This window comes from Entelurus aequoreus, linkage group LG05 (assembly GCF_033978785.1).
Source record: "Entelurus aequoreus isolate RoL-2023_Sb linkage group LG05, RoL_Eaeq_v1.1, whole genome shotgun sequence".
Lineage (NCBI taxonomy): Eukaryota > Metazoa > Chordata > Actinopteri > Syngnathiformes > Syngnathidae > Entelurus > Entelurus aequoreus.
This window is the reverse complement of record NC_084735.1, coordinates 26,146,029-26,172,212: the sequence shown is the minus strand read 5'-3', so window position 1 is coordinate 26,172,212 and position 26,184 is coordinate 26,146,029. Positions and strand designations below refer to the sequence as shown.

Below are 26,184 nucleotides of genomic sequence, written 5' to 3'. Positions count from 1 at the left end.
ACACACGCACGCACGCACGCACACAGCTATCTGAATGCCTCATCGACTATTATTTGCTCCTTCCTACATCCCCCAGTGTAAAACCGTTTTCAAAATGCCAGTTTAGGACAAGTACACTGCTTTTTATTATTAATATTACGATCAATTCATCAAATCTATGGCAGAACTCACATTTTACATTCACAAGCTCCATCTTCTAGTTGCCCTCCTCCTACACGAGGTCACTTATAAAAATAAATAAGTCTTGTGTGAGTACCAGTGTATTCCTTACAATCAATACTTTATAACATATTAACAAGCACCTCAGCTGGTGGTTACAGTACAATACACGCAAGTATAGTGTAGGAGGAACATGTAAGATAGCTTTTTGACACAGGCCGTGCAATTGTTGCACTGACACTACTTATGGTAGCTAAATAAATTATTAGAAAGAGCACAGTATTATAGCATAACACTGTTCTGCAATACCATTGTTTTTTTTAAATTATACACTGTCTTGCAAAAGCAGGGTTATGTATAATTAGGTTGTGCAGGTGTGCAGGCAAAGTTGGCAAATTGCATGGACTGCTTTGACAGCCGATGCTCACATTAACGCCTCATCTTGGAAACCTATCAAGTTTGATAATATCATGCTGTTCTACAAAACAAAAATACAAAGGAAAAATGATAAACATTTTTGTCTTTGCAAAGGCTGGATTATGTATGATTAGGTTGTGCAGGTTTGCCCAATGAAATGCTGCTAAACATAGTTGGCAAATTGCAGTGCCTGCTTTGACAGCTGATGCTCACTTTTAACGCCTCATCTCTAACACCTATCACCATCTGGCGAATGAATGCTGCACTACAGGAGTAAAAAAGGCTCAGCGTCACAATTAATGTCATTGTCCTTTATTTTGAAGAGTTCCAACTGGCTAAATCATACTATTTCATGCATGCATTCCAGGTGCATGATCACTTTTTGACTTGCATATTGTACACTGCACCACCTGCATGGTGTGTGTGTGGGACAGCTTAGAGCCAACTGGGTGAAAGGACAGGAAAACTGGACGGGAGACACTTCATCGCGAGGACAAAAAATAATGTAAACATATATAACATGTATCACATCTTCAGCGCAGGCAACTATACTGATTTAGCTCGGGTGCACAACCAAATGGTACAAAATGAGGTGCTTTTCGGTGCTCACCATTTTAACAGGGTCGTGCAATATTACATTAGGCATCTCGACCCAAGTTTTAGTGCATTTATCTCAGCAGGAACTTGGAAGCATAGGGATGCTACAATAGGAAGTAAAAAGTGTACCTTTACTTGAGCATGTATCACTGTACAAACGGCATCTCTTCTGTTGCAAAAACAATATGATTGATTTCACACATAATCCAGCACGATCAATGAACCAAACGTAGAAAAATGAGATTGTTACTTGTGTGTTATTTGTGTCCTGGCACCTATATGCTGCCTCGATTTGGAGGCGGCGTCCCCATCTAGAAAGGACGCTTGGACATGGATGACAGTGTTGGGTGTAGGCAAAGCCGCCTTTTTATTAGTCGTTTTCTTGGTTTGTGTCTTGTTGTGCCGTATGTCGGAGGTATTCCTCGGTTTGTGGGACCCGCAGTTCGTGGAGGGGCCAGCTAAGGGGTCAGAGTTCACTCCCGGGCTGTTTCCCTGAGGACATGAGGCTTGAGAGGTGGAGTCCAGCAGACCTTTAGCTCCGTGTTTGCACTGCAGAGGAAAAAAAGCTACGTTAAGGATGTAAACATGAAACAGTTAAAAGAAAATCAAGGCGCAAGCAAAGCAATTTGACTACATAGTGTTTTAAAAGCTGTAATGCTTTGATTGGATTACAGCAAAGGTGCCCTCGAGGAAGAAATCATCCATACAAATGAAATTCTGCATGAAAATAGCCGACAATCACTCTCTGGATCCCATCCAGCATGGACGCATGTATAAAGAAAAAAGCTATGCATGCAGATGCGGCGCTAACAACACTCGCTTGCTTTCCCTCCCTGGCTTACCCAGCTGCACTTTTCCTGCGCTAATAAAACGTGGCTAATCAGACGGTGCAGGACACGGCAAAATCCAGACATTTGTCCTCCTGGTTGGACGGGCGGGGAAGGTGTGGACACAGGAGCAGACAAACATGGAGACAGACCACACACTCAGAAGAGCAGGTTAGGAGAGGCTTGATCAACACATGGGGGAAAGGATGCAAGAGTGCAAAAGGTGAAGGACAGAATGCTTGTTTTATTACATACAGAAATAGCATACAAAGTTATAATAGCCCTAGGGTGTTTATTTACCTCAATTGGACGGAGGGGATTGTTATTGAAAACAGCTCAATATCATAAACATCAACTTTATGGAGTATGTGAGAAAGTGACACATACAGTGCATTCAGAAAGTATTCACAGCGCTTCACTTTCTCCACATGTTATGTTACAACCTTATTTCAAAATGGAATACATGTATTTTTGTCCTCAAAATTCTACACACAATACCCCGCAAAGACAATATGAAAACGTTTTTTAGAGTGTTTTAAAATGTGTTAAAAATAAAATAAAATAAAATCAAGTAATAAGTATTCACAGCCTTTGCTCAGTACTTTGCTGAGTCACATTTGGCAGCGATTACAGCCTCAAGTATTTTTAAATACAATGCCACAAGCTTGGAACACCTATCTTTGGGCAGTTATGCCCGTTCTCTTTGCCCATTCTTCTTTGCAGCACATCTCAAGTTCCATCAGGTTGGATGGGAAGTGTCAGTGCACAGCCATTTTTAGATCAGTTCCATGGGATTTAAGTCTGGGCTCTAGCTGGGCCACTCAAAGACAATTACAAAATTGTCCTAAAGCCATTCCTTTAAAATCTTGGATTGGTGCTTAGGGATGTTGTTTGTCCTACTGAAAGATGAACTGTCACCCCAGTCTTAGTTTCAAGAGAGCTCTGGAGCATGTTATCATCCAGGATGTCTCCGTACATTGCTGCATTCATCTTTCCCTCTATCCTGACTAGTCTCCCCATTCCTGCCGCTGAAAAACATCCCCACAGCATGATGCTGCCACCAACATGCTTCACTATGGGAATGGTATTGGCCTGGTGATGAGTTGTGCCTGGTTTCCTCCAAACATGACGCCTGGTATTCGCGCCAAAGAGTTCAATCTTTGTCTCATCAAACCAGAGAATTTTGTTTCTCATGTTCTGAGAGTCTTTCAGGTGCATTTTGGCAAACCTTTACAAAGGAATGGCGTCCGCCTGGCCACTCTACCATACAGGCCTGAGTGGTGGATTGCTGCAGAGATGGTTGTCCTTCTGGAAGGTTTTCCTCTCTCCACAGAGGAATGTTGTAGTCCTGACAGAGTGACCATCGGGTTCTTGGTCAACTCCCTGATTAGGGCCCTTATCCCGCAATCGCTCATTTTCTGTACACTTGCCCAGATTTGTGCCTCGAGACTATACTGTCTCGGAGGTCTACAGACAATTCCTTCGACTTCATTCTTGGTTTATGCTCTGCCATGCACTGTCAAGTGTTGCACCTTATACATAGAAAGGTGTGTGCCTTTCCAAATCATGTCCAACCAACAAAATTTACCACAGGTAGACTCCAATTAAGCTATAGGAACATCTCAAGGATGATCAGTTGAAACAGGATGCAACTGATCTCACTTTTGAACTTTATGGAAAAGGCCGTGAGTGCTTATCTCACTTTTTTATATGTAAACATTTGCAAATATTTCTTAAAAAAAACATTTTCACTTTCTCATTATGTGGTATTGTGTGTACAATTTTGAGGACTAAAAGGAATGTATTCCATTTTGGAATAAAGCTGTAACATAACAAAATGTAGAAAAACTGAAGCGCTGTGAATACTTTCCGGCTGAACTATAGCTTCTTGATCATATGGTCGTTTTTTTAACAAGCAGAGTGGTGCCTCGGTTTTTGTACGATTTGTTTTTCACAAACATTTTCACCTAAATGCAAAGGTAATTCCAATCTTTAAAAACGGGAGATAAACATAGATTTACTAATTAAAAACCAGTGTCACTGCTGTCACAATTTTCTAAACAAGAAAAAATATTTGTAAAAAATTAGTTTTATTGAAAAGAACATGTTGTTGAGTGAGAGCCAGTATGGATTCCGGACCAATAGCTCCACTGCTTCAGCTGTAATGAATATAATGGAGGATATAGCAACAGCAACTGATAATAAGAAATACACTATAGGGGTGTTTATCGATCTTAAAAAAGCATTTGACACTATATATCATTCTATATTATTGTCGAAGTTGCATTCATTTGGTGTGAGAGGAGTAGTTTTAGACTGGCTAAGAAGTTATTTAGATAATAGACAAGAGTTTGTGGATTTTGAGGGTAATACATCTGAACAAATGAGGATTGAATGTGGAATTCCACAAGGTTCGGTTTTGGGACCAAAATTGTTTATTTTATATATTAATGATATATGTGAGGTATCAAAGTTATTGAAATTTGTATTATTTGCGGACGACACCAACTTTTATAGTTCGGGACATGACTTAAAAGTGTTATCAAACATTAACATTAACATGAACAGGAAATGATTAAACTTAAGAGATGGTTTGATGTCAATAAATTATCATTAAATGTAAAAAAAAACATTTTTGTAAGAGGAAAAGGGAGGAAACGATCAAACTGTCAATAGATGGAATTGATATTGAAAGGGTTTTTGAACTTAGATTTTTAAGAGTGATACTGGATGACAGTCTGACATGGAAATCTCATATTCCACATGTACGAAAAAAGATGTCTAAGAGTATTTTTATATTAAATAAGGTAAAATATGTGTTAGATCAGTGGTCCCCAACCACCGGGCCGCACAAGAAATTTAAAAAAATATATATATATATACAGTGTATATATATATATTTTTTAAATTAAATCAACATAAAAAACACAATATATACATTATATATCAATATAGATCAATACAGTCTGCAGGGATACAGTCCGTAAGCACACATGATTGTATTTCTTTATGGAAAAAAATAAATAAAAAAAATAAAAGTAAATCCTGTTCCTTCTCAAGGATAAGTGTGTAAATATGTATTTAGTTGCTAAAGTTTAATAGTCTATTGATCAAAAATTCACATCAATGAAGGAAATAAAAAATAATAATAATAAATAAACTTTTCCCCAGTGTTCTTTTCTCTCAGTCAGCGTACAGCCAAACAATGGATTTGACAAACCAGTCTCTTTGCCCGCGGAATCGTGTGCCCAGACAAAGAACACAACGCATTGGTGACGGCTGCAAAATAAGCCACCATGGGGTCAAAAAGGGTCAAAAAAGTTTTAAGAGCCAGCACTTTGATCAAAGAAGGTGAGAACACTATTGAGTTCAAGATAGATAACCTCTTCCTATGGTATCAAAATGATGCCAAAACCCGCACGCGGCTGACACAGAAAGACAGCGAGCTCAAACAGACTCCGTGTGCATGCACACAAAGTCTATGTGCGCGCACAGATGGTGGTTTTTATGCACGCAGATTTTGGTACTGTTTTGACGCCATAATCGTCTCTCATCACCATACATGTAAAACTATAATCGTTCTCTGTAAAGTGTGTTTGGTGTTAATATTTCTGGGTCCTAGTTTTCATGCGAGCCCGCGCCAGTCAGTCCGAGAGTTTATTAAAGTGCCGTTATCAGTCTCAGTTTTTGGATAATTTAAATTTAAAACAGTAATATTAACCGCCGGGTGTTTTAAGGTGGTTATCATTAATATTGTTTACAGTTATATCTTTATTGTAGTCTGTAAGATCCTTATTGTTCTCTATCCTTTTGTTGTGGGGCAGACTGGCTCATGCGTGCACATGCATCCAAAATCCTGCGCTATTGCCATTTCTAATAAAAAGTAATGTATAGTTATAACTTATATCTGTCAGTAAACTTCATATGGAAGCGCTAAAAACTACAGCATGATGTAGGGGCTTGGCCTGTAGGAGGGCTTCGGCATATAAAAAAGACCGCCCATTAAAAAGTGCATTCTGTAAACAAAATCTGTGCAAAATTTTGACCGAAGCACCACCATTACATTTTATGTAGACCATAGCAATGTTTTATCATATCATAAAAAGACCCCTTTAGGTGAATAATGAATATTTAAATTCATTTTCTGGCCACAGAAATTCACAATATAGCTATGTTTACGACAACCAATGTTCTTGATGTTTCAGGACCCACCACAAGGCACTAGGTCAAGGCGCTAATCTGAGCATTTTAACAGGTTGTGGATGAGAATGGCTAAGTTTTCTATCTTGACATGTCTCGAATGAGGCACCTGTAGCAACTTCTCCACCAAGGTTCGGTTTGGGATGCTAATCTCTCAGTTGGCCTGTGTTGTTGTAAAGAGTGGGCTATTTTAGCAGCACTATGGAAGAACGTCCAAAGTGTAAACAACAATGGACTGCATTGTTTACTGCATTAAATTATCATTATATTCAAAGCTGTCCCAATACTACTTTTTCATATCCGTTATGATACTGATATTAGATTCTTTGGCTAATACCGATATTAACATGATACGATTTCATCAGCATGAATCATAGTACATACTTTTTGTAGTGTGGAATGGTAATTAAATGAAATTAGTCAGAGAACAATGGTAGGTACGATAAACACTAACCTTATGACAGGCTTATGCTAAATTGGAGTGGAGTGGTCATTTATTTTTGGACGACACCTAGTGGCCACAATAATTCATTAAGTTCAGCGCATGACAAAGTTAAATGATGTGATTTGTTACTGGACTTTCTAATAGACTTTTGCCTTGGAGATCTGTAAGTAACCCTCTCCTTTATATTAACAAATGTTGTGTTTTTTAGACTGCAATATTGTTCAATAAGGTCACTTATTACTTATGTCTTGCTTGTGTGCTTAGCTGTTGTGTAGCTGCTAGCTCCAAGGAGCCTATAGTTTACGATGTTTACCTTTTGTAGATTTCTTCACTAAAATACAAGAAAAGACCAACCTTGTGTGCTTTTTGGGAGACATTTAGATGTTAACTGGCTGTCCAGGTTTGCATAAGTAAACTCGCTGCAGGACTGTTTGTATCGGACGATTTAAATGCAAGCCGATATCATACGATACTCATTTTTTGCTGGTATCGGATCCGGACACCCATAATCATATTATCCCTATTAGAGATGCGCGGTTTGCGGACACAACCGCGGAGTCCGCGGATAAACCACGGGTCTGGAGGGTGACATGACGAAAAAAATAGATTTTAAATAGATTCGGGTGGGTGGCGGTTGAACCAATTCGGAAATATATATACATAGTTAAATGTTGTTACCCACATACGAAAAACGAGCAGCACTCTTTGAAACAGTCAGTCAGTCGTCTATTTTCATTATAATTCAAGTTTGATGATAAAGTGCAGTCTGATGGGTTTGATTTCCCCCCTTCAGCTATTTGCCTTGGCCAATAAGTTGCAGGTAATTTATTATTGTTATTTTTGTTTAAATAGGGATGACATACATATGTTATTGTATAATTTAAGTTTGTGCGCGTGATTGACAGCCTAAGGCTTATGAGGCACATTTTTTATTCATTTTTTTATTTCAACTTAAAAACGTATTAGCCTATGCCTATGCCTACAACATAGGCTATGTGTTTATCTTTATTTTCCTGCCTGTCGTTGACAATAGAGGTTGTCTGATATTTTGTCATGGCTGCAGATCAATCAATAAAGGTTCATCTTTGTCGCGAAATTGTTCACTGTTTCACTGTGCACCCCGCCCTCATCCCTATTTGAGCATTATAATGTTAACAAGTTAATATTCATTGAAATAAATTCCGAACATTTTTTTACCTAACGAAAATATAGGCCTAGTCTTTCTAAAACATTTTTTTAACTTCTAAAAAGCATCGTTCTGCTTGCTGCAACTGCGCACACAAAGTGTGAGGAACGCACTCCTGATCTGAGGGCATTGGCAACAATAGTCAACACTTTCTTAATGGAAATGACAATAATATTATAATAATGATAAATAATATTATCACGCATTAATATCTCTTAGCCACTAATGCGTGGCCAAGAGATATTAATATGTGGCACGCATTGAATGTCTCTGCTGCATTGGATCAGTCTCCTTTCTTTAACAGGCAAAAGCTTTCTAACCCCTCTAATGCCTTGCATCGTCTATATTAGATATATAACAACGGGCGGGTGGCGGGCGGGTGTGGTTTTGATAAAATGTTGGTTCGGGTGGATGGCGGGTGGATGGCGGGTGGATGACGACTTTTGTGATGCGGTTGCGGATTAAATAATTGCCAATCCGCGGATCTCTAATCCCTATTCCGTTGCAATTGTCACACTGAAGTGATTGTTCTCTATGGACCCATCACTGCGAATGTACTAACTCATGTTCAGGTCATCATCTTTTTGTATTGCTTTATTTACTACTTCACTACTATTTATTAGCCTTGCACATATTAGTTATTTAAGTACTTGTTTATATTTTTACTCAACATTTATTGTTTACATTGAACAAGAGCGCAAAGCCTTCCAAGTCAAATTCCTTGTGTGTTAAACATACTTGGCCAATGAAGCCGATTCTGATGGTAAACAACGGATCGCGGTGTGTCTAGCTCTGTCCTTCTCAAAGAGTAGGGCGGACCCCCCAGGGAGGCACAGTGCGACGACAGTAGGTGGCAGTGGCGCTCTTTTTGTAAGAGGGTGCACAGGGAATACTAGCTCTATGGTGTAGGGCAGGGGTGTCAAACTCATTTTAGCTCAGGGCCCGCATGGAGGAAAATCTGTGCACACGTGGGCCAGACTATTAAAATCATGGCATTAAAACTAAAAAATAAGGACGACTTCAGATTGTTTTCTTTGTCTTACTTTGGCCAAAAATAGAACAAACACATTCTGAAAATACTACAGTAAAAATATATTTAAAAATACTGGCAGCGCGACCCGACCTCGGATAAGCGGAAGAAGATGGATGGATGGATGGATGGCAGCGGTAAAGTTTAGATCCATGAAGGAAAGAAGAAAGTGAATGAATGTTTATAACTGAATACATTTATATATGTACAAAAATGTGTTTTCTTTTGTATTATTATTTTTTTTATGAATTAAGTAACGTTTATGACAACCTTTTTCCAAAACACAATATAGAATGCGAGATATAACAGGATAATGCATACATTTTCAAAACGGTTACAAAAAAGTGGGACCCCATTTATATGACTTGATGGGGTCCCTGGGACCCCATTTTAAAATTTACAAGCACCTACACTGATGGAGTATTGGTGCGTGCAAAACAGCAGCAAGCGGCTGTGGCCTGCGGGTCGGTTCTAATACTAATCAAATATCATCCCGGGGGCTATAGATAATTCATTTGGGGGGCCGGATCTGGCCCCCAGGCCTTGACTTTGACACATAGTGTGTATGTTTTTTTGCATCGAGCATGCACACACAGCGTACAGAACAAGAGATATAACAAGATCAAGCAATAAACTATGCTTCAGTCTAGCGCTGCAGCTTGATAAAACATCCTACCACGTTTATCTCGTTTTTAGTGGACGCGGACGGCACTTCAATGTCTGTGCTGGTCTGAAGGGCTTCGTCTGCGGGCAGGAGACCTCGTCTGTTGATCAAACTGCGGTGGGTGGGGGGAAAAAAGGGTTACCATTAAGTAGTAATGTTTCTGGTATGCATACATGGTAATGGATGTATCTAACCTGGGCGGCATGGGTCCACAAAGCACTGAGCAACAGTTGATGAAGATGTTTCTGTGACTGTATGGGTTAGTGACATCTTCAACACCACTCTTTCCGGACCAAGTACCTTTTATCTGAAATACAACAAGCAGCTTTTAGTTCCTAATAGATATGATTTAATGCGTTTAATGACATTGTAGTGAAACAATTGGCAAATGCGTATCTCAATCTGTGTGTGTAATCAGATCTGTGTGTCTGTGTTCTAACTTGTGTGTATAACAATCTGTGCGTCCGTGTTGCGATTTGTGTGTATGTGAAAACAAATGTGCGTCCGTTTAACTTTATGTGAAGCAAGAACTCTTGATTGGCGTGCGTGCAGCAATTTGTAAGTGTAGGAAAGATTTGTCTGCAACTTCAGCATTCCTTTGCCTACACTCACAACTAGTCGGCAACTACAAACCGTGATATTAACAAGGCTGACGTTAGCTTCCGATTCGAATGGTGGGCGATACTGATACTAAACTGATACTTTTTACTTGAAAAGTCATGATCACTGAATAATTTTGTCACTACTAAGGTTTCAAATAACAAAAAAACAACAAGGTAACAAAAACATGAATATAAACTTTGTGTAAAGATTCAGTATAACAACGCTTATGGTTTGTGAAACCTTTCATCTATTTGTGAAAATGAAATTAAGTCACATTGTAACCCTTTTTTTTCACCATGTGGATCACTTTAGTGAAGGTTCACAATAAAAACAACGATATTTAAGTTCTCAAATCTTGTGTAGATCATCCTATAGACCCTAAAAATAAAAAAAACACAATTAGTGATTTGTAAAACCTTTAGCCATTGATTGATCAGGTTATTGTGTGAATACTTACATTCACACAAGCTAACACACATGCTACACACATGTTAATGTTATTATTAACGTGCTAACTTTTTGGCTGGTTTTAAAAACTTTAACCCAGTGTTATATAACTGGTACTTGACCTATGCTAACTTTAGTGCTAATGCATTAGAATGCTAACTTTTTTAGCCAATTTCACCACCATACACCTCAGAGTCATATACTTTTGTATGTGACATGTGCTAACTTTCTTTGCTAATATTGCAGCTGTTTACTTCAGAGTCATATAACTCGGTACTTGACATAGGCTAATCTTTTTTTTTTTTTTCTAAACAAATATTACATCACAAGTTTAACGAGAAGATTAGCCTGATGAGTGTTTTTGCCTAAATGTGGTCTCTTGTGGATTTTGCCACCCTTTTGCGGGCGAAGACAGTATCGATGGTCAATGCCAAAGAGTTTTATTTGGATGGGACATGAGAACAGCATCCATTTATATGACCGAATCTAAACAGCTTTTCCCACTCATAGTATAAACTAACTATAACCAACAAATATAGAAAAAAATATATTATATATATATAATTTATTTTTTTAAAACAGCTATGTAAACGTGATCACAGATCACTCTGAGACAGCACACATAGTTGTAATAAATAATACAAAAAACTGAAGTTAGTGTAGTGATTTCAATATCAAATGTATTTAATTGCTTACACATATATAATACCTATATAAGTACGCCAAGTTCAAAACTGTATAAAAATATATTGTATATACATTGTATGTATATATATATATTATATATATAAATCACAAATGTACATGATATATATTAATATAATATGTATATACTGTATATATGTATAGGCTATATATATATATATATATATATAGATATATGTATATAGAGCTAATGCAACAAAATGTTGTTCTTATCTGTACTGTACTTCAAATTTGAATGACAATAAAAAGGAAGTCTAAAATATATGTGTATGTGTAATATACATATTCATTGTAACTTTACATGTAGTTGGGCTTTTGGCCCCCAGCCAAATATTTGTAGCCCAATGTGGCCCCTGAGTCAAAAAGTTTGGACACCCCTGCTTTAGAGTCATATAACTTAGTATAAGACACATGCTAGCTGTGAGCATGCGAACAGTTCATGTTAGCATGCTAGCTTTTTTTTTATAGCTAATTTTGCGTGTGTACGCCTCGGAGTCATAACTTGGCACTTTACTTCAGTGTTTTTCAACCTTTTTTGAGCCAAGGCACATTTTTTGCGTTGAAAAAATCCGCAGGCACACCACCATCATTAAAAAAACGAAACTCAGTTGACAGTAAAAAGTCGGTGTCGCAATTGTTGGATGTGAAGTGAATTAGTGAAGTGAATTACATTTATATAGCGCTTTTTCTCAAGTGACTCAAAGCGCTTTACATTGTGAAACCCAATATCTAAGTTACATTTAAAGCAGTGTGGGTGGCACTGGGAGCAGGTGGGTAAAGTGTCTTGCCCAAGGACACAACGGCAGTGACTAGGATGGCGGAAGCGGGGATCGAACCTGCAACCCTCAAGTTGCTGGCACGGCCGCTCTACCAACCGAGCTATACCGGAGGACTTTAAACCATAACCAGCCATGCATCAATATAGCTCTTGTCTCAAAGTAGGTGTACTGTCACCACCTGTCACATCACACCCTGACTTATTTTGAGTTTTTTGCTGTTTTCCTGTGTTTAGTGTTTTAGTTCTTGTCTTGCGCTCCTATTTTGGTGGCTTTTTCTCTTTTTTTTTGGTATTTTCCTGTAGCAGTTTCATGTCTTCCTTTGAGTGATATTTCCTGCATCTACTTTGTTTTAGCAATCAAGAATATTTCAGTTGTTTTTATCCTTCTTTGTGGGGACATTGTTGATTGTCATGTCTTGTTCGGATGTACTTTGTGGACGCCGTCTTTGCTCAACAGTAAGTCTTTGCTGTCGTCCAGCATTCTGTTTTTGTTTACTTTGTAGCCAGTTCAGTTTTAGTTTTGTTCTGCATAGCCTTCCCTAAGCTTCAATGCCTTTTCTTAGGGGCACTCACCTTTTGTTTATTTTTGGTTTAAGCATTAGACACCTTTTTACCTTTGCACTGCCTGCCGCTGTTTCCGACATCTACAAAGCAATTAGCTACCGGCTGCCACCTACTGATATGGAAGAGTATTACACGGTTACTCTGCCGAGCTCTAGACAGCACCGACACTCAACAACAACACATCATTTGCAGACTATAATTACTGGTTTGCAAAAAATATTTTTAACCCAAATAGGTGAAACTAGATAATCTCCCACGGCACAGTGGTTGCAAAACACTGCTTTACTTACATTCGAACTGTTGGCATGCTATTTTTAGCATTTCGGTTCGACTTACACATATCGGCAGCTCGCGCATTTCCGCGCCTTGCGTACATACAGCATTCACACGCAATTTCTCCTGAAATTGCATATTCATGTTATGGATAGAATACTACTGGGATATGCAATACCTTGTCAACAAAACAAAACTCAGTGGCCTAGTGGTTAGAGTGTTCGCCCTGAGACTGGGAGGTCGTGAGTTCAAACACCGGCCGAGTCATAGCAAAGACTACAAAAAATGGGACGCATTGCCTCCCTGCTTGGCACTCAGCATCAAGGGTTGTAATTGGGGGTTAAATCACCAAATGATTCCCGAGCGCTGCACATGCTGCTGCTCACTGCTCCCCTCACCTCCCAGGGGGTGAACATGGGGATGGGTCAAATGCAGAGGACACATTTTACCACACCCAGTGTGTGTGACAATCGTTGGGACTTTGGCTTTAAATTAAAAAAGTGTTTTTTTCCCCGGGTTTTTTTCTCACTACAGTAGTGAGAAATTATTCAACGATAATGACATTTCAAGTAAATGATAAATGATAAATGGGTTATACTTGTATAGCGCTTTTCTACCTTCAAGGTACTCAGAGCGCTTTGACAGTATTTCCACATTCACCCATTCACACACACATTCACACACTGATGGCGGGAGCTGCCATGCAAGGCGCTAACCAGCACCCATCAGGAGCAAGGGTGAAGTGTCTTGCCCAAGGACACAACGGACGTGACTAGGATGGTAGAAGGTGGGGATTGAACCCCAGTAACCAGCAACCCTCCGTTTGCTGGCACTGCCACTCTACCAACTTCGCCACGCCGTCCCCATAAGTAAAAAGTATTTGTCTGGTATCGACTCTCAATATCGCTCACCAACCCAATGGGAAGCTAAATTCAGCGTCTTTACCATCACAAATTAAAATACAGACACAAATTGCAACACGGACACACAGATTGCTTTTACACACACATCTACATAAGCACAAACATACAAATTACAGCACGGGCATGTAGATCTGATTACACACACAGATTGAGATCTGCATTTTTTTTTTGCCACGATAATACTTCCATGTAAATGTGGCTTTTGGTTTATGCACTCACATCTTCATTTGTGGTGAGGTTGGAAGCAACGAGGTATGTATGGAAGCCTGAGAGGCCCAGTATGGACCAGACTGAGAAAAAACATATTACGAGCTCCACGGCAGTGCAGGGTTGGGTCAAGGAGGGTAGATGCAAGTTAGAAAATGGACATAGGGAACATTTTGATGTAAAGGATATCTGCCAGGACTCTGCTGAAGGGCCAAAAACAGGCCTTTCCCGTCCTGAGCTCCTAGAAGACAATACGTTGTTGTTATATAAACAGTACGGACAAGCGTGATGTCATAATAGGTCAAGTAAGTATATTTTCGTGCTGTCAAACGATAGAAAAATGAGCAATTAATTAGCTATGATCTGTAATTAATTAATCACCTAACAAAAATGCAGAGAAAAGCCCTCAACTTGAGGTATTTTCATTTGTATGTTTCATTTATATGTTTGTTACCAACAGTGGATTAAGATAACAGATTAATGTACATTCTGTATTTGTCATGATTAAATGTTAAACTCAGTAAAACAGATTAGAGGAAACATTGGCGTTCCTGATTGTCAACCACCTGTCTCGTACACGTGCATATGCAACATTATCTCATGATTTAAACCTTATTTAATGACAGAACCTGAAGTTATTTTCTAACGAGTAGGGATATTCAGATTAGGGTTTAATTCTGCTGAATTCCCATCACCCATAAGTGAGACGGATACCGATACCAATACCGATCACATGAATTACTTATAAATTTTGAAAGTGCTATTGAGAGTTTAACAATTTCAACACTATATTTATTTCTTATTCCTTTTTAACAAATACATATTATTGATCTAAACAAATGTAATAGTACACAATAACTAAACTAATACCTATTACTCATTTAAATTAGAGATGTCCGATAATATCGGCCGGCCGATATTATCGGCCGATAAATGCTTTAAAATGTAATATCGGAAATTATCGGTATCGTTTTTTTTATTATCAGTATCTTTTTTTTTTTTTTTTTTTTTTTATTAGATCAACATAAAAAACACAAGATACACTTACAATTAGTGCACCAACCCAAAAAACCTCCCTCCCCCATTTACACTCATTCACACAAAAGGGTTGTTTCCTTCTGTTATTAATATTGTGGTTCCTACATTATATATCAATATACCTGTATATCAATACAGTCTGCAAGGGATACAGTCCGTAAGCACACATTATTGTGCGTGCTGCTGGTCCACTAATAGTACTAACCTTTAACAGTTAATTTTACTAATTTTCATTAATTACTAGTTTCTATGTAACTGATTTTATATTGTTTTACTTTATTTTTTATTCAAGAAAATGTTTTTAAATTATTTATCTTATTTTATTGTATTAATTTTTTAAAAAAAGGACCTTATCTTCACCATACCTGGTTGTCCAAATTAGGCATAATAATGTGTTAATTCCACAACTGTATATATCAGTATCGGTATCGGTTGATATCGGTATCGGTAATTAAAGAGTTGGACAATATCGGGATATCGGCAAAAAGCCATTATCGGACATCCCTAATTTAAATGTTTTGGTGTTTGCCCTTAAAGTCCTCCTGTGTCCAGGGAATTATGCCTTTAGTTTGTAAACATTAACAAAAACAACAAAAAAGCATTTGAGAAAATAAAAACATCAATCTAATCAGTCTAGTATTGATCATATATTGATACTAGCCTTGGTATAAACACCGCCAATGGGTTCAAATTCAAAATCGTGTTGAATCGAGAATCAAATTCTGAATCGAATTGTCACACCAGGAATCGGATTGAATTGTTAGGTGGCCAAAGATTCACATCCCTTACATTTTACACTGTTTTTTGTTAGAATTCACCCCACCCCCATTATTTAAAGCCACTTAGTCATCTCATGACATAGTGAGATCTCAAATTTTGCCCAACTACATATTATTGCTCAGTCAAGCACAAGAGGGTGACTTAAGTCACAGGCATACTAAGACAGTAACTTTCCTGATTAAAAATTTGATTTACGTGATTAAAAAACATAACACACTAAATATGATAATAATTAATTTATCATAATTGACACCCTTAATATGTTTCCTTCCATTTTAATTTCCTGTAAGGGCTTTGTGTGTCCACAAGTAAACATGCTGATTTGGGCTTTCCTTACTCAGGGCAAGATGCGTGGTCACGCAACCAAAGATGAACACCGTGAGAAAAGACAAGGAGACGATGAAGGTGTAGAAGGAACCGTAGTTGCGCTTCCCCACACAGTTGCCCACCCAGGGGCAGTGATGGTCAAATCTCTCTGTGGGACAAACACGGCCAGGTCAATGTGATATCTTATCAAGAAACTGTATAATGCGGGGGTGTCCAAACTTTTTCCCCAGAGGACCGCACACTCAAAACATTTTTTAAAACTTTAGGGCTCCCCTCAAGTTGACTCATAAGGGTGTCAGTCAGAAAAATGTTGAAGTAAAAACACAAAATGAGCAGTATTTCCCCCCCATAAAAAATGTCAGTGTGGAATGTTTGATGTGAAGTAATTGGAGCCTTAAGTAGGTCAATAATTCAAAACACTATTGATCTAAATTCATAATTATTTTTTGAGCACTTTTTGGGGAATTTTGCCTATTGTTCACAATCGTTATGAGAGACAGGAACACACGTCTTTTTTTTAGGATTTTAGAGATGATAATAAACGCTTGGAAAATGCGGCTAATGGGCGCTACTGTTGTAGCCTTCAAAGCCCTCTAAAACAATTCAAAATCGATTTTTTTTCCCATTTAACACGATTCTCGATTCAAAAACGATTTTTTTTCCATTTAACACGATTCTCGATTCAAAAACGATTTTTCCCTGATTCAAAACGATTCTCTATTCATTCAATACATAAGATTTCAGCAGGATCTACCCCAGTCTGCTGACATGCAAGCAGAGTAGTAGATTTTTGTAAAAAGCTTTTATAATTGTAAAGGACAATGTTTTATCAACTGATTGCAATAATGTAAATTTGTTTTAACTATTAAATGAACCAAAAATATGACTTATTTTATCTTTGTGAAAATATTGGACACAGTGTGTTGTCAAGCTTATGAGATGCAATGCAAGTGTAAGCCACTGTGACACTATTGTTCATTTTTTTAATTTTCATAAATGTCTAATGATAATGTCAATGAGGGATTTTTAATCACTGCTATGTTGAAATTGTAAGTAATATTGATACTGTTGTTGATAATATTCATTTTTGTTTCACTACTTTTGGTTTGTTCTGTGTCGTGTTTGTGTCTCCTCTCAATTGCTGTTTATTTCAGTTCTGAGTGTTGCTGGGTCGGGTTTGGTTTTGGAATTGGAATTGGATTGAATTGTTATGGTATTGCTGTGTATTGTTTTGTTGGATTGATTAATTTTTAAAAAATTAAATTAAAAAAAAAAAATAATAATAATAATAATTTCGATTTTTAAAAAAATGAGAATCGATTCTGAATCGCACAACGTGAGAATCGTGATTCGAATTCGAATCGATTTTTTCCCACACCCCTAATATATATACACGTATATATATATATATATATATATATATATATATATATATATATATATATATATATATATATATATATATATATATATATATTATATATATATATATGTATATATATATATATACATATATATATATATATATATATATATATATAATGTAGTAACAGACACATTCATAACAATATGTAATATGTACAATATTTACCCTATTTTGGTCACTTTAATCACTGAATTCCTCAGCTCATTTATTTCCGTTTCCATAGCAGAACACTTCCTACTTCCGTCAACAAATGTGTACTCCTACTTCCGGATACAAACACGAGTGTTTTCTAATTATGGCAGACTTGGTAACAGACAACGAAGCAGACTATTATTAGACAAATGAGGATTCACAAACTTAACTTTTTAAAACTGAATATATGGAGGATTAAAGAAGCGAGATTATAGAAGATTATAGAAGCGAGCACAACGGAATGGTGAAAAGTTGGAGCAGACGGAAGTGGAAAGAGTGAGGTCGGTGTGACTTGGACGCTGTAAATGTAAAACTTGGAGCCAGGCTATTTCGACATCAATGGATAAACCGGAAAAAACGTCCCTGGCCAGTTGGACCAAACAAACAACTGTCCATCAAGTGAGTCACATTTTATATTGATCATGATACACGCAGCATGTCATGCTTGTTATTATTGTATAGCTGTGTACAAACAAAACATGAAATGTGGGATACTTTATAGATACTGTAATATGATTGTTCATGTTTTTCAGTCAGTCAGATTGGTGTCTTATCGCAGTGTTGTGCATTACAAACGCTAGCTTATCTCTTGCTGTAGCTAGATTTTACGGCTAATACCAAAGGATGCCGATGTGTTAGTCCGCTACAAAAATAGTTCCTCCGTGGTCACTCTTACAATAACAATGTTGCTACATTTTAGTTATTATACAGGTTACCAAACGTAAATTAAGTATTGTTGGCGTTTTTTTAATGCATTTTTAAAGTGATTTAGAGGTAGAACCGATTGCTCCCATTAGCTGCATTGCTAGCCACCTAAAACGAGCCATTTTTTACATGTTAAACTGCAAACAAACCAAAAAGCTTTTGTGTTCTTGTCTCTCATATGAATTGTGAAAAACAGGCAAAATTCCAAAAAAAGTTCAGTTCCCCTGTATTGATTGATTGATTGAGACTTTTATTAGTAGATTGCACAGTGAAGTACATATTCCGTACAATTGACCACTAAATGGTAACACCCGAATAAGTTTTTCAACTTGTTTAAGTCGGGGTCCACTTAAACTGATTCATCATACAGATATATACTATCATATATACTATCATCATAATACAGTTCATCACACAAGATAATCACATTGAATTATTTACATTATTTACAATCGATGTAAGTCTCTAGATCAGTGATTCTCAAACTGTGGTACTACTAGAGGTACGCGGGCTGTATCTATTGGTACGCCAAAGAATCACTTGAAAAAAGTACAATGTTTCATTTTCCTATATTTAAACAGTGTGACTGTTCAAACGATATGTAATGTAATAGTGTCCAGCAAAATATATACAAACTAGTTAAGTAAAACCTCTGCCTTGTTTTTTAGGAAATACTTAGATCTACTACGCTACTATATTTTATTGTTTGCCAATATGGTGGTACTTGGAGAGCCAACAGAGGTTTTCTGAGGTGGTATTTGGTGATTAAGGTTTGAGAACCACTGCTCTGTCAATTTCATCCATCCATCCATTTTCTACCGCTTGTCCCTTTTTGGGGTTGTGGGGGGTGCTGGAGCCTATCTCAGCTGCATTCGGGCGAAGGCGGGATTTCAAGTTTTGATAATTTTTTTATGTTTTTTTATTTGTTTGATATATGCACTCTTTGTCAAAGAAAACTTTGTTTTTTACATGGCAAACACACAAAATATGAAGTATTTCCTCCAAAAATATTCCAAAGTAGAACATGTGCTGTGAAGTCATTGGAGACTTAATTCAGGACAACATTTTGATTCATTATTATTTTTTGACTAACAACAACTAATAAAGAAAAAACAGTCTGCATGGCAGCTTCTGTGTTATGAGAGTCAACTTTGCATTTGTTAAAAAAACATTTTTAATAGTATTTTTGAAATGTGCTGTGGGCCGTTAAATAAATAGCTGCGGGCCGCAAATAGCCTACCAGCCGCCCTTTGGACACCTCTGTTATAGTGCTATGTATTCTAAATGTCAACATGTTTCCATATCTCACCCACACAGTTGTCACACAAGCTGCAGTGGGAGGTCCGTGGAGGTCGGAACATCTTGCAGGTGAAGCAGTACTTGAGCTTAACCACCTGCTGGTTGATGAGCACCTCCTTGGTGCGTGGAGGAGGGCGATAGCCCGTACTCCCCGTGGTGTCTGTGTGGGAAAATGTCATAATCATTATGTAATACAGTGGAACCTTGATTTACGAACCACTCTATTTACGAACTTTTCAATTAAGCCAAATGTGCCTCTGTGTGTGAAACATGTCTCTGTGCACAAACGCTTCATTCAGTCATTCATTTTGTGTTGCGCCTGCAGACAAAAAGCATGGTGCATCTTTGTTGCGGGGGGTGGAGCCCTCCACGTCACTTGCTGCCCAGTACACAGTTACTTCTTAGCACTTCAGCGTGTGTGCCTTTTCTGTGGGTTTTTTTTGCCTTTTAACACATTTTCTCAATTTTGCTAACTCAATATGAGTTCTAAAAACACAGACCAGTGTGGAAAGAAGGAGGGAATTGCTATGAAGTTAATAAAAAAACAAAAACATTATTTGCGAGAAGTATATTAAAGGCCTACTGAAATGAAATGTTCTTATTTAAACAGGGATAACAGATCCATTCTATGTGTCATACTTGATCATTTCGCGATATTGCCATATTTTTGCTGAAAGGATTTAGTAGAGAACATCGACGATAAAGTTTGCAACTTTTGGTTGCTGATAAAAAAGCCTTGCCTGTACCGGAAGTAGCGTGACGTCACAGGTTGTGGAGCGCCTCACATCTGCACATTGTTTACAATAATGGCCAGCAGCAGCGAGAGCGATTCGGGCCGAGAGAGCGACGATTACCCCATTAATTTGAGCGAGGATGAAAGATTTGTGGATGAGGAAAGTGAGAGTGAAGGATTAGAGGGCAGTGGAAGCGATTCAGATAGGGAAGATGCTGTGAGAGGCGGGTGGGACCTGATATTCAGCTGGGAATGACTAAAACAGTAAATAAACACAAGACATATATATATACTCTATTAGCCACAACACAACCAGGCTTATATTTAATATGCCACAAATTAATCCGCATAACAAACACCTCCCCTCTCCCGTCCATATAACCCACCAGTACAAATCAAACACCTGCACAACACACTCAATCCCACAGCCCAAAGTACCGTTCACCTCCGTAAAGTTCATGCAGCACATATATTTCCCCAAAGTTACGTACGTGACATGCACATAGCGGCACGCACGTACGGGCAAGCGATCAAATGTTTGGAAGCCAAAACTGTACTCACGGTAGCGCGTCTGCTATCCAACTCAAAGTCCTCCTGGTTGTGTTGCAGTAGCCAGCCGCTAATACACCGATCCCACCTACAGCTTTCTTCTTTGCTGTCTTCATTGTTCATTAAACAAATTGCAAAAGATTCACCAACACAGATGTCCAGAATACTGTGGAATTTTGCGATAAAAACAGACGACTTAATAGCTGGCCACAACGGTGTCCCAATATGTCCGCACAATCCATGACGTCACGCGCAAACGTCATCATACCGAGACGTTTTCAGCAGAATATTTCGCGGGAAATTTAAAATTGCACTTTACTAATCTAACCCGGCCGTATTGGCATGTGTTGCAATGTTAAGATTTCATCATTGATATATAAACTATCAGACTGCGTGGTCGGTAGTAGTGGGTTTCAGTAGGCCTTTAATAGCACTCAAGAGTGAAGGAATTGACGAAGCAGGCTTCGTACCACAGCATGTTTTAATTCTGACGAGACCAAACTTTACTGGAAATATATGCCAAAGCAGATTTAGGCCCTGTTTACACTAAACCGGATAAGGTAATCCAGGGTAAATCACACCTAACCTTATCTGTGTCCACACAAAACAATACCACCGTTTAAGAGCCCCTCCGTCCGCCGGCGCAACGCGACCTAGCACGCATGCATGGAAAATGCGCACGTCATAGTCACCTCCAGTGTTGCTTTGTGTGCAAATTCTAAAATGTAACTTATCTGAACAATATCCAGTGTTGTGGTATTTCAATTAACTGGAATCCAGTGTGCTGTGGGGCTCTATTGCAGTGAATCACACCTGAGCCATCGTAAATTAATCACATCTTTATTAGACACGTAAACAATGTGATAAAGAAAATGTTTCCACAATCAAACTAGGGATCTAGATATCTGGTCAGAACACTCCTCACTCTTTTGCCTTTACCTTCATTGTCCATTCGTTTTTGGTGACTTTATATACTCTGGACCTAGACATTGAGTCCGCGACATAAATGGCGGACAATAACTGATACAGTCTGCTTTGCCAGTCCAAAAGCTTTCGCCATTTTCCTCGACGGCCAGGTAATACAAAGCACACGCTACCTTTTTTTACCACATTCAAGGGAGCTCGCATCCTCGTTGTCTATCCTTCGACAAACGGACAAACTTTTCAAACTTAAAGTGTTTACAAAGTACAAAGAGGAAGAACCATGATAAACATTCTGAATTTATTTCAACCATCCATTCATTTTCTAGATAATGTAATTTATCTCACCATATGAAATATAACTTACTTCACTAATTATCATTTATTTATTGATGTATTTATTTTTAATGTTATTAGTTGTGGAGTACATTGTGGATACATTGAGAATAGGAAGTGAACAAAAGTTTTAGCAACTGCTACGTAAAGGAATAGGGGTAGGATTAAATAAGTTCTGCTTTTTCCTACTCCTTTTCGAACATGTTGAATAGAGAAAGTGGAAATTGTGATATATCATGTTGTATGAATGCATGTTCGAAATAAACACAAACTCAACTAAACTTTTTCCCATGCTGGAACCCATAATTCATATTTACATTGTTTCTTACGGAGAAACGTTTCGATGTACAAACCCAGTGTTGTTTTCGTCAACGATGACGATGACGAAATCATTTCGTTGACGCCGCTTTTTTTCATGACGATAACGAGACGGTGACGAGATAAACATGTCTCTCTGATGACGAAAACATGACGAGACGTGTGTGAGTTTTCGTTGACGAGACGAGAATGGACGAAAATGTTAGTGGCTAATCTGTCAGACGTTTAAAATGCATGATATTTCTGTTTATTGTGTGTGTCAATTAAAACCACGCCCACCAACTGGCGTGCGGCGCACAACGTGCTCAACACGTCAGACTGTTGTTACTCATCAGGCAAGACCGTGATGGCGGCGGCAGTTTCAACACAGGGGCTCGGTGGTCGCAAACGTAGAGACGACATATGGGTGTATTTTAAATAGAACTCAGCAGATAATAAAACAGTGTATTGTGAAGGAAGACGGTGACAAATGTGGCCACAAAATATGCGGAAAAAATACGACCAACCTTAAGCGGCACCTTAAGGCTCGCCACAAGGATATTTTTTCGAAGGTAAGTTACAAATGCTGTTAACATAATCGATAAATGTCATAGTAATCTAATACATTAGTACGTTTTCCACATACTCCTGGCGCAAATGGGCTGCTAACTTCAGGCTAAAGTTAGCTTTTGTTACGCTAACGTCAATTCATTATGTGTGTGTTACTTTAGCAGCATGTTTAGCCATGTTTACATTCAGTGACGGTGTGGTTATCTCTTTGTGAGTACGTTCTGTCAGCACGTAACTTGATATGTTAAACAGGTCGAGTTACTGTTATACGTAGAGTCTGCTAGCTTTAGCCTAAAAGCCACAAGTGATGTTGTGCAGCCCCATTAAGGAATCAGGAATTAATTGATTATTTTATTACATGGTTTGCACAAATTATAGAGAGTGGGGTTGTATGATATCTGTTGTAATTGCACTGGCAGACAGGGTCAAGTTGAGCATATGTGTTCCTCATCCATCACTCATATTTTGGGCATGTTTATGTTCATTGTACTTTAACAAATTCTGAGAAATAAAGCCACAATTGCTGAAGTAGAATGTTTTTGTTTTTTGGCTTTTTTGGAGTAATGAACTTTGATTCCACTGTTACCACTTTATCTGTGTGTAATACACAATCCTTGGATCAGAAATTTGCTGTTGGGTGGAAACCTTATACTGTGTGTCTAAAACCATTCCTTTATTGTTATTATTTGTGAAAATAGCAGATCTGCAAGCTTACAATGGGTTGAACTTATAGATCTGCTGCTATTTTCACAACTTATATGTGACACTGCACAACAGCAATCTCCAATACTTATTGACCTAAATTAATTTGTTAAAAGACTATACTTATATACTTATATTATACTTTTTATTTGGACTAAAACTAGACTAAAACCTTTTTGACTTTTCATCGACTAAAACTAGACTAAAACCCTTTTGAGTTTTCGTCGACTAAAACTGGACTAAAACTATCACATATAAAAGTGACTAAAATGTGACTAAAACTAATAAGCATTTTAGTCCAAAAGACTAAGACTAAGACTAAATGTAAGATGGTTGTCAAAAACAACATTGTACAAACCCTGTTCAAGAAGCAATTAAGTTTGTAAATCGAGGTTCCACTCACTGTATTGAGGGGAGCTCCACTAACCACGTTAAACCCAGATTCCGAACTAACAAAGGTCTTAACTCATTCTCTTTCTATGCCACATCAATGTGGATTGCGCTCCCAACAGGTATAAAAGAAAGGGCATCTCTATCCTCCTTCAAAACCGCAATAAAAGTTCACCTCCAGGCAGCTACAACCCTAAACTAACACCCTCCCCGGATTGCTAATAATCAAATGTAAACAATCAAATGCAGATACTTTTTCTTATGCCTTCTGATCTCTCTCTCTCTCTTTCTCTCTCTCTCTCTCTACTACTTGATGTCCATATCCTACCCCCCCCCCCCTCCACACCCCTGATTGTAAATAATGTAAATAATTCCATGTGATTATCTTGTGTGATGACTGTATTATGATGATAGTATATATGATAGTATATATCTGTATCATGAATCAATTTAAGTGGACCCCGACTTAAACAAGTTGAAAAACTTATTGGGGTGTTACCATTTAGTGGTCAATTGTACGGAATATGTACTTCACTGTGCAACCTACTAATAAAGTCTCAAAGGTGCAATGTCGTTAAGAGCCTCACCTATTTGCTTCTCAATGTCAGCCGCCTCGTCCGGCGTGGCCCGAGGCAGGATGCCGGGGTCTGAGAAGCTGGTTTGGAGAAGGGTGACGACCACAAACACAAAGAGGACTCCTCCGATGGCGGGTATGCAGCTCGTCAGGTGTTTGACCAGAAAAGGGCAACTGGGATGACAGAAATGACCATTAGATAACAGTGTACTGTATCAGTGTGTTGAAAGATGAACGCACTCAAATATGAAGAATAAACCACTGGTGACGAGGATAAGGCAGAGGGTGAGGGGCAGAACCCCGTTATGGCGTGCCGCTATGAGCCGCCCATCGCAGAAGAAGCGGTTCTTTCCTGGGAAAACCTCCCATCTCCTCCTGGGTCTCCTCGGCCGCTCGACCTCCTTGCTGCTGCTGCTACTGCTGCCGCCCTCCCCTTGGTTGCTGTGCTGCTGGCGGTGACCCGGCGAGATTTGGGCGGGTGTCCTGATGGTCTGTGGGTCAATTTGCTGATACTCGCCCTTGTTCATGATTTATAATGCACTGACAAGACTGACATCACCAAGTGGAGCGATGACGTCACGTTTTAGAGGACTAGTCATAGATATACAACACTATGAGTAGCCTGCTACAAAGAACACGAAAACGCCGTCCGACCTATCCATGGCTGATAACCTATTAATCATGTCCGTATTTGCTTTCATTCCCGTTAAAATTCGTAAAATGTGACACTTCACAGTCCATCGTTAGCCTTTTAGCTAGTATTAGCCGCTCACGTCCACGTTAGCCTGCTTTGTTTTGATGAACACCCGTCAACGAAACCACTCCTACCTGATTGCTGGATTGGTGTATCAACCTCCATAAACAAGAAATTAATAATGAATATATAAATATGTAATAAAACACTCCACTACTGTTCGCTTTTGTCGTGGATAATTTAAACGGATTTAATAAGACCAGTGTGTTGTATGTGTTGTCCTACGCCAGCCATAGTCAGTATATAATTTCCGGGTTTCAAAATAAATGTTTTATTTAAAAAATATATAAAATAAATGATAACAGTAAGAGTTGGAAAACACTACATCGTATCGATTATTATTTTGGCGTGATTATTGTTGCCATGTTGTGGAATTACAAAAAGTTGCAGAGCATTAAACATCGAAATAGTAGTACTTCCGGCTTTAAAGCGAATCATTTAGTCAAGTTCAAAATAACTACAATAACAGAACATGACCAGGGATACTTTAAAAAGTAAAAGTACACCATGTATTACTTCTAATTAAAGCTCAATTTGAAGGTATCATTTAAGTTGATTTAGTTTAA

At 38.2% G+C, this 26,184-nt stretch overlaps 1 protein-coding gene across 1 annotated transcript; it reads right to left on the bottom strand.

Annotated features, from left to right (window-relative positions):
- Positions 1-258: 258 nt before the first annotated feature.
- LOC133650368 (palmitoyltransferase ZDHHC18-B-like) lies at positions 259-26,014 on the bottom strand. The gene is made up of 9 exons (XM_062047519.1): positions 25,105-26,014; positions 24,878-25,038; positions 19,803-19,952; positions 16,181-16,318; positions 14,215-14,266; positions 14,038-14,140; positions 9,720-9,832; positions 9,538-9,637; positions 259-1,722 (listed from the first exon to the last, which is right to left on the bottom strand). Exons 1-9 carry the CDS (start codon positions 25,389-25,391, stop codon positions 1,420-1,422), a joined length of 1,407 nt encoding a protein of 468 aa, XP_061903503.1. The 5' UTR covers positions 25,392-26,014; the 3' UTR covers positions 259-1,419.
- Between the last annotated feature and the right edge of the window lie 170 nt (positions 26,015-26,184).

What these genes read in the sequence shown, in the direction of transcription:
- LOC133650368 (XM_062047519.1), bottom strand. Translation starts at nt 25,391, where the DNA reads ATGAACAAGGGCGAGTATCAGCAAATTGACCCACAGACCATCAGGACA. An exon ending in GGTTTATTCTTCATATTTGA is followed by an intron (nt 25,039 to 25,104) that starts GTGCGTTCATCT and finishes CTGTCATCCCAG; the next exon opens with TTGCCCTTTTCTGGTCAAAC. An exon ending in CTTCAGCAGAGTCCTGGCAG is followed by an intron (nt 14,141 to 14,214) that starts ATATCCTTTACA and finishes CCAACCCTGCAC; the next exon opens with TGCCGTGGAGCTCGTAATAT.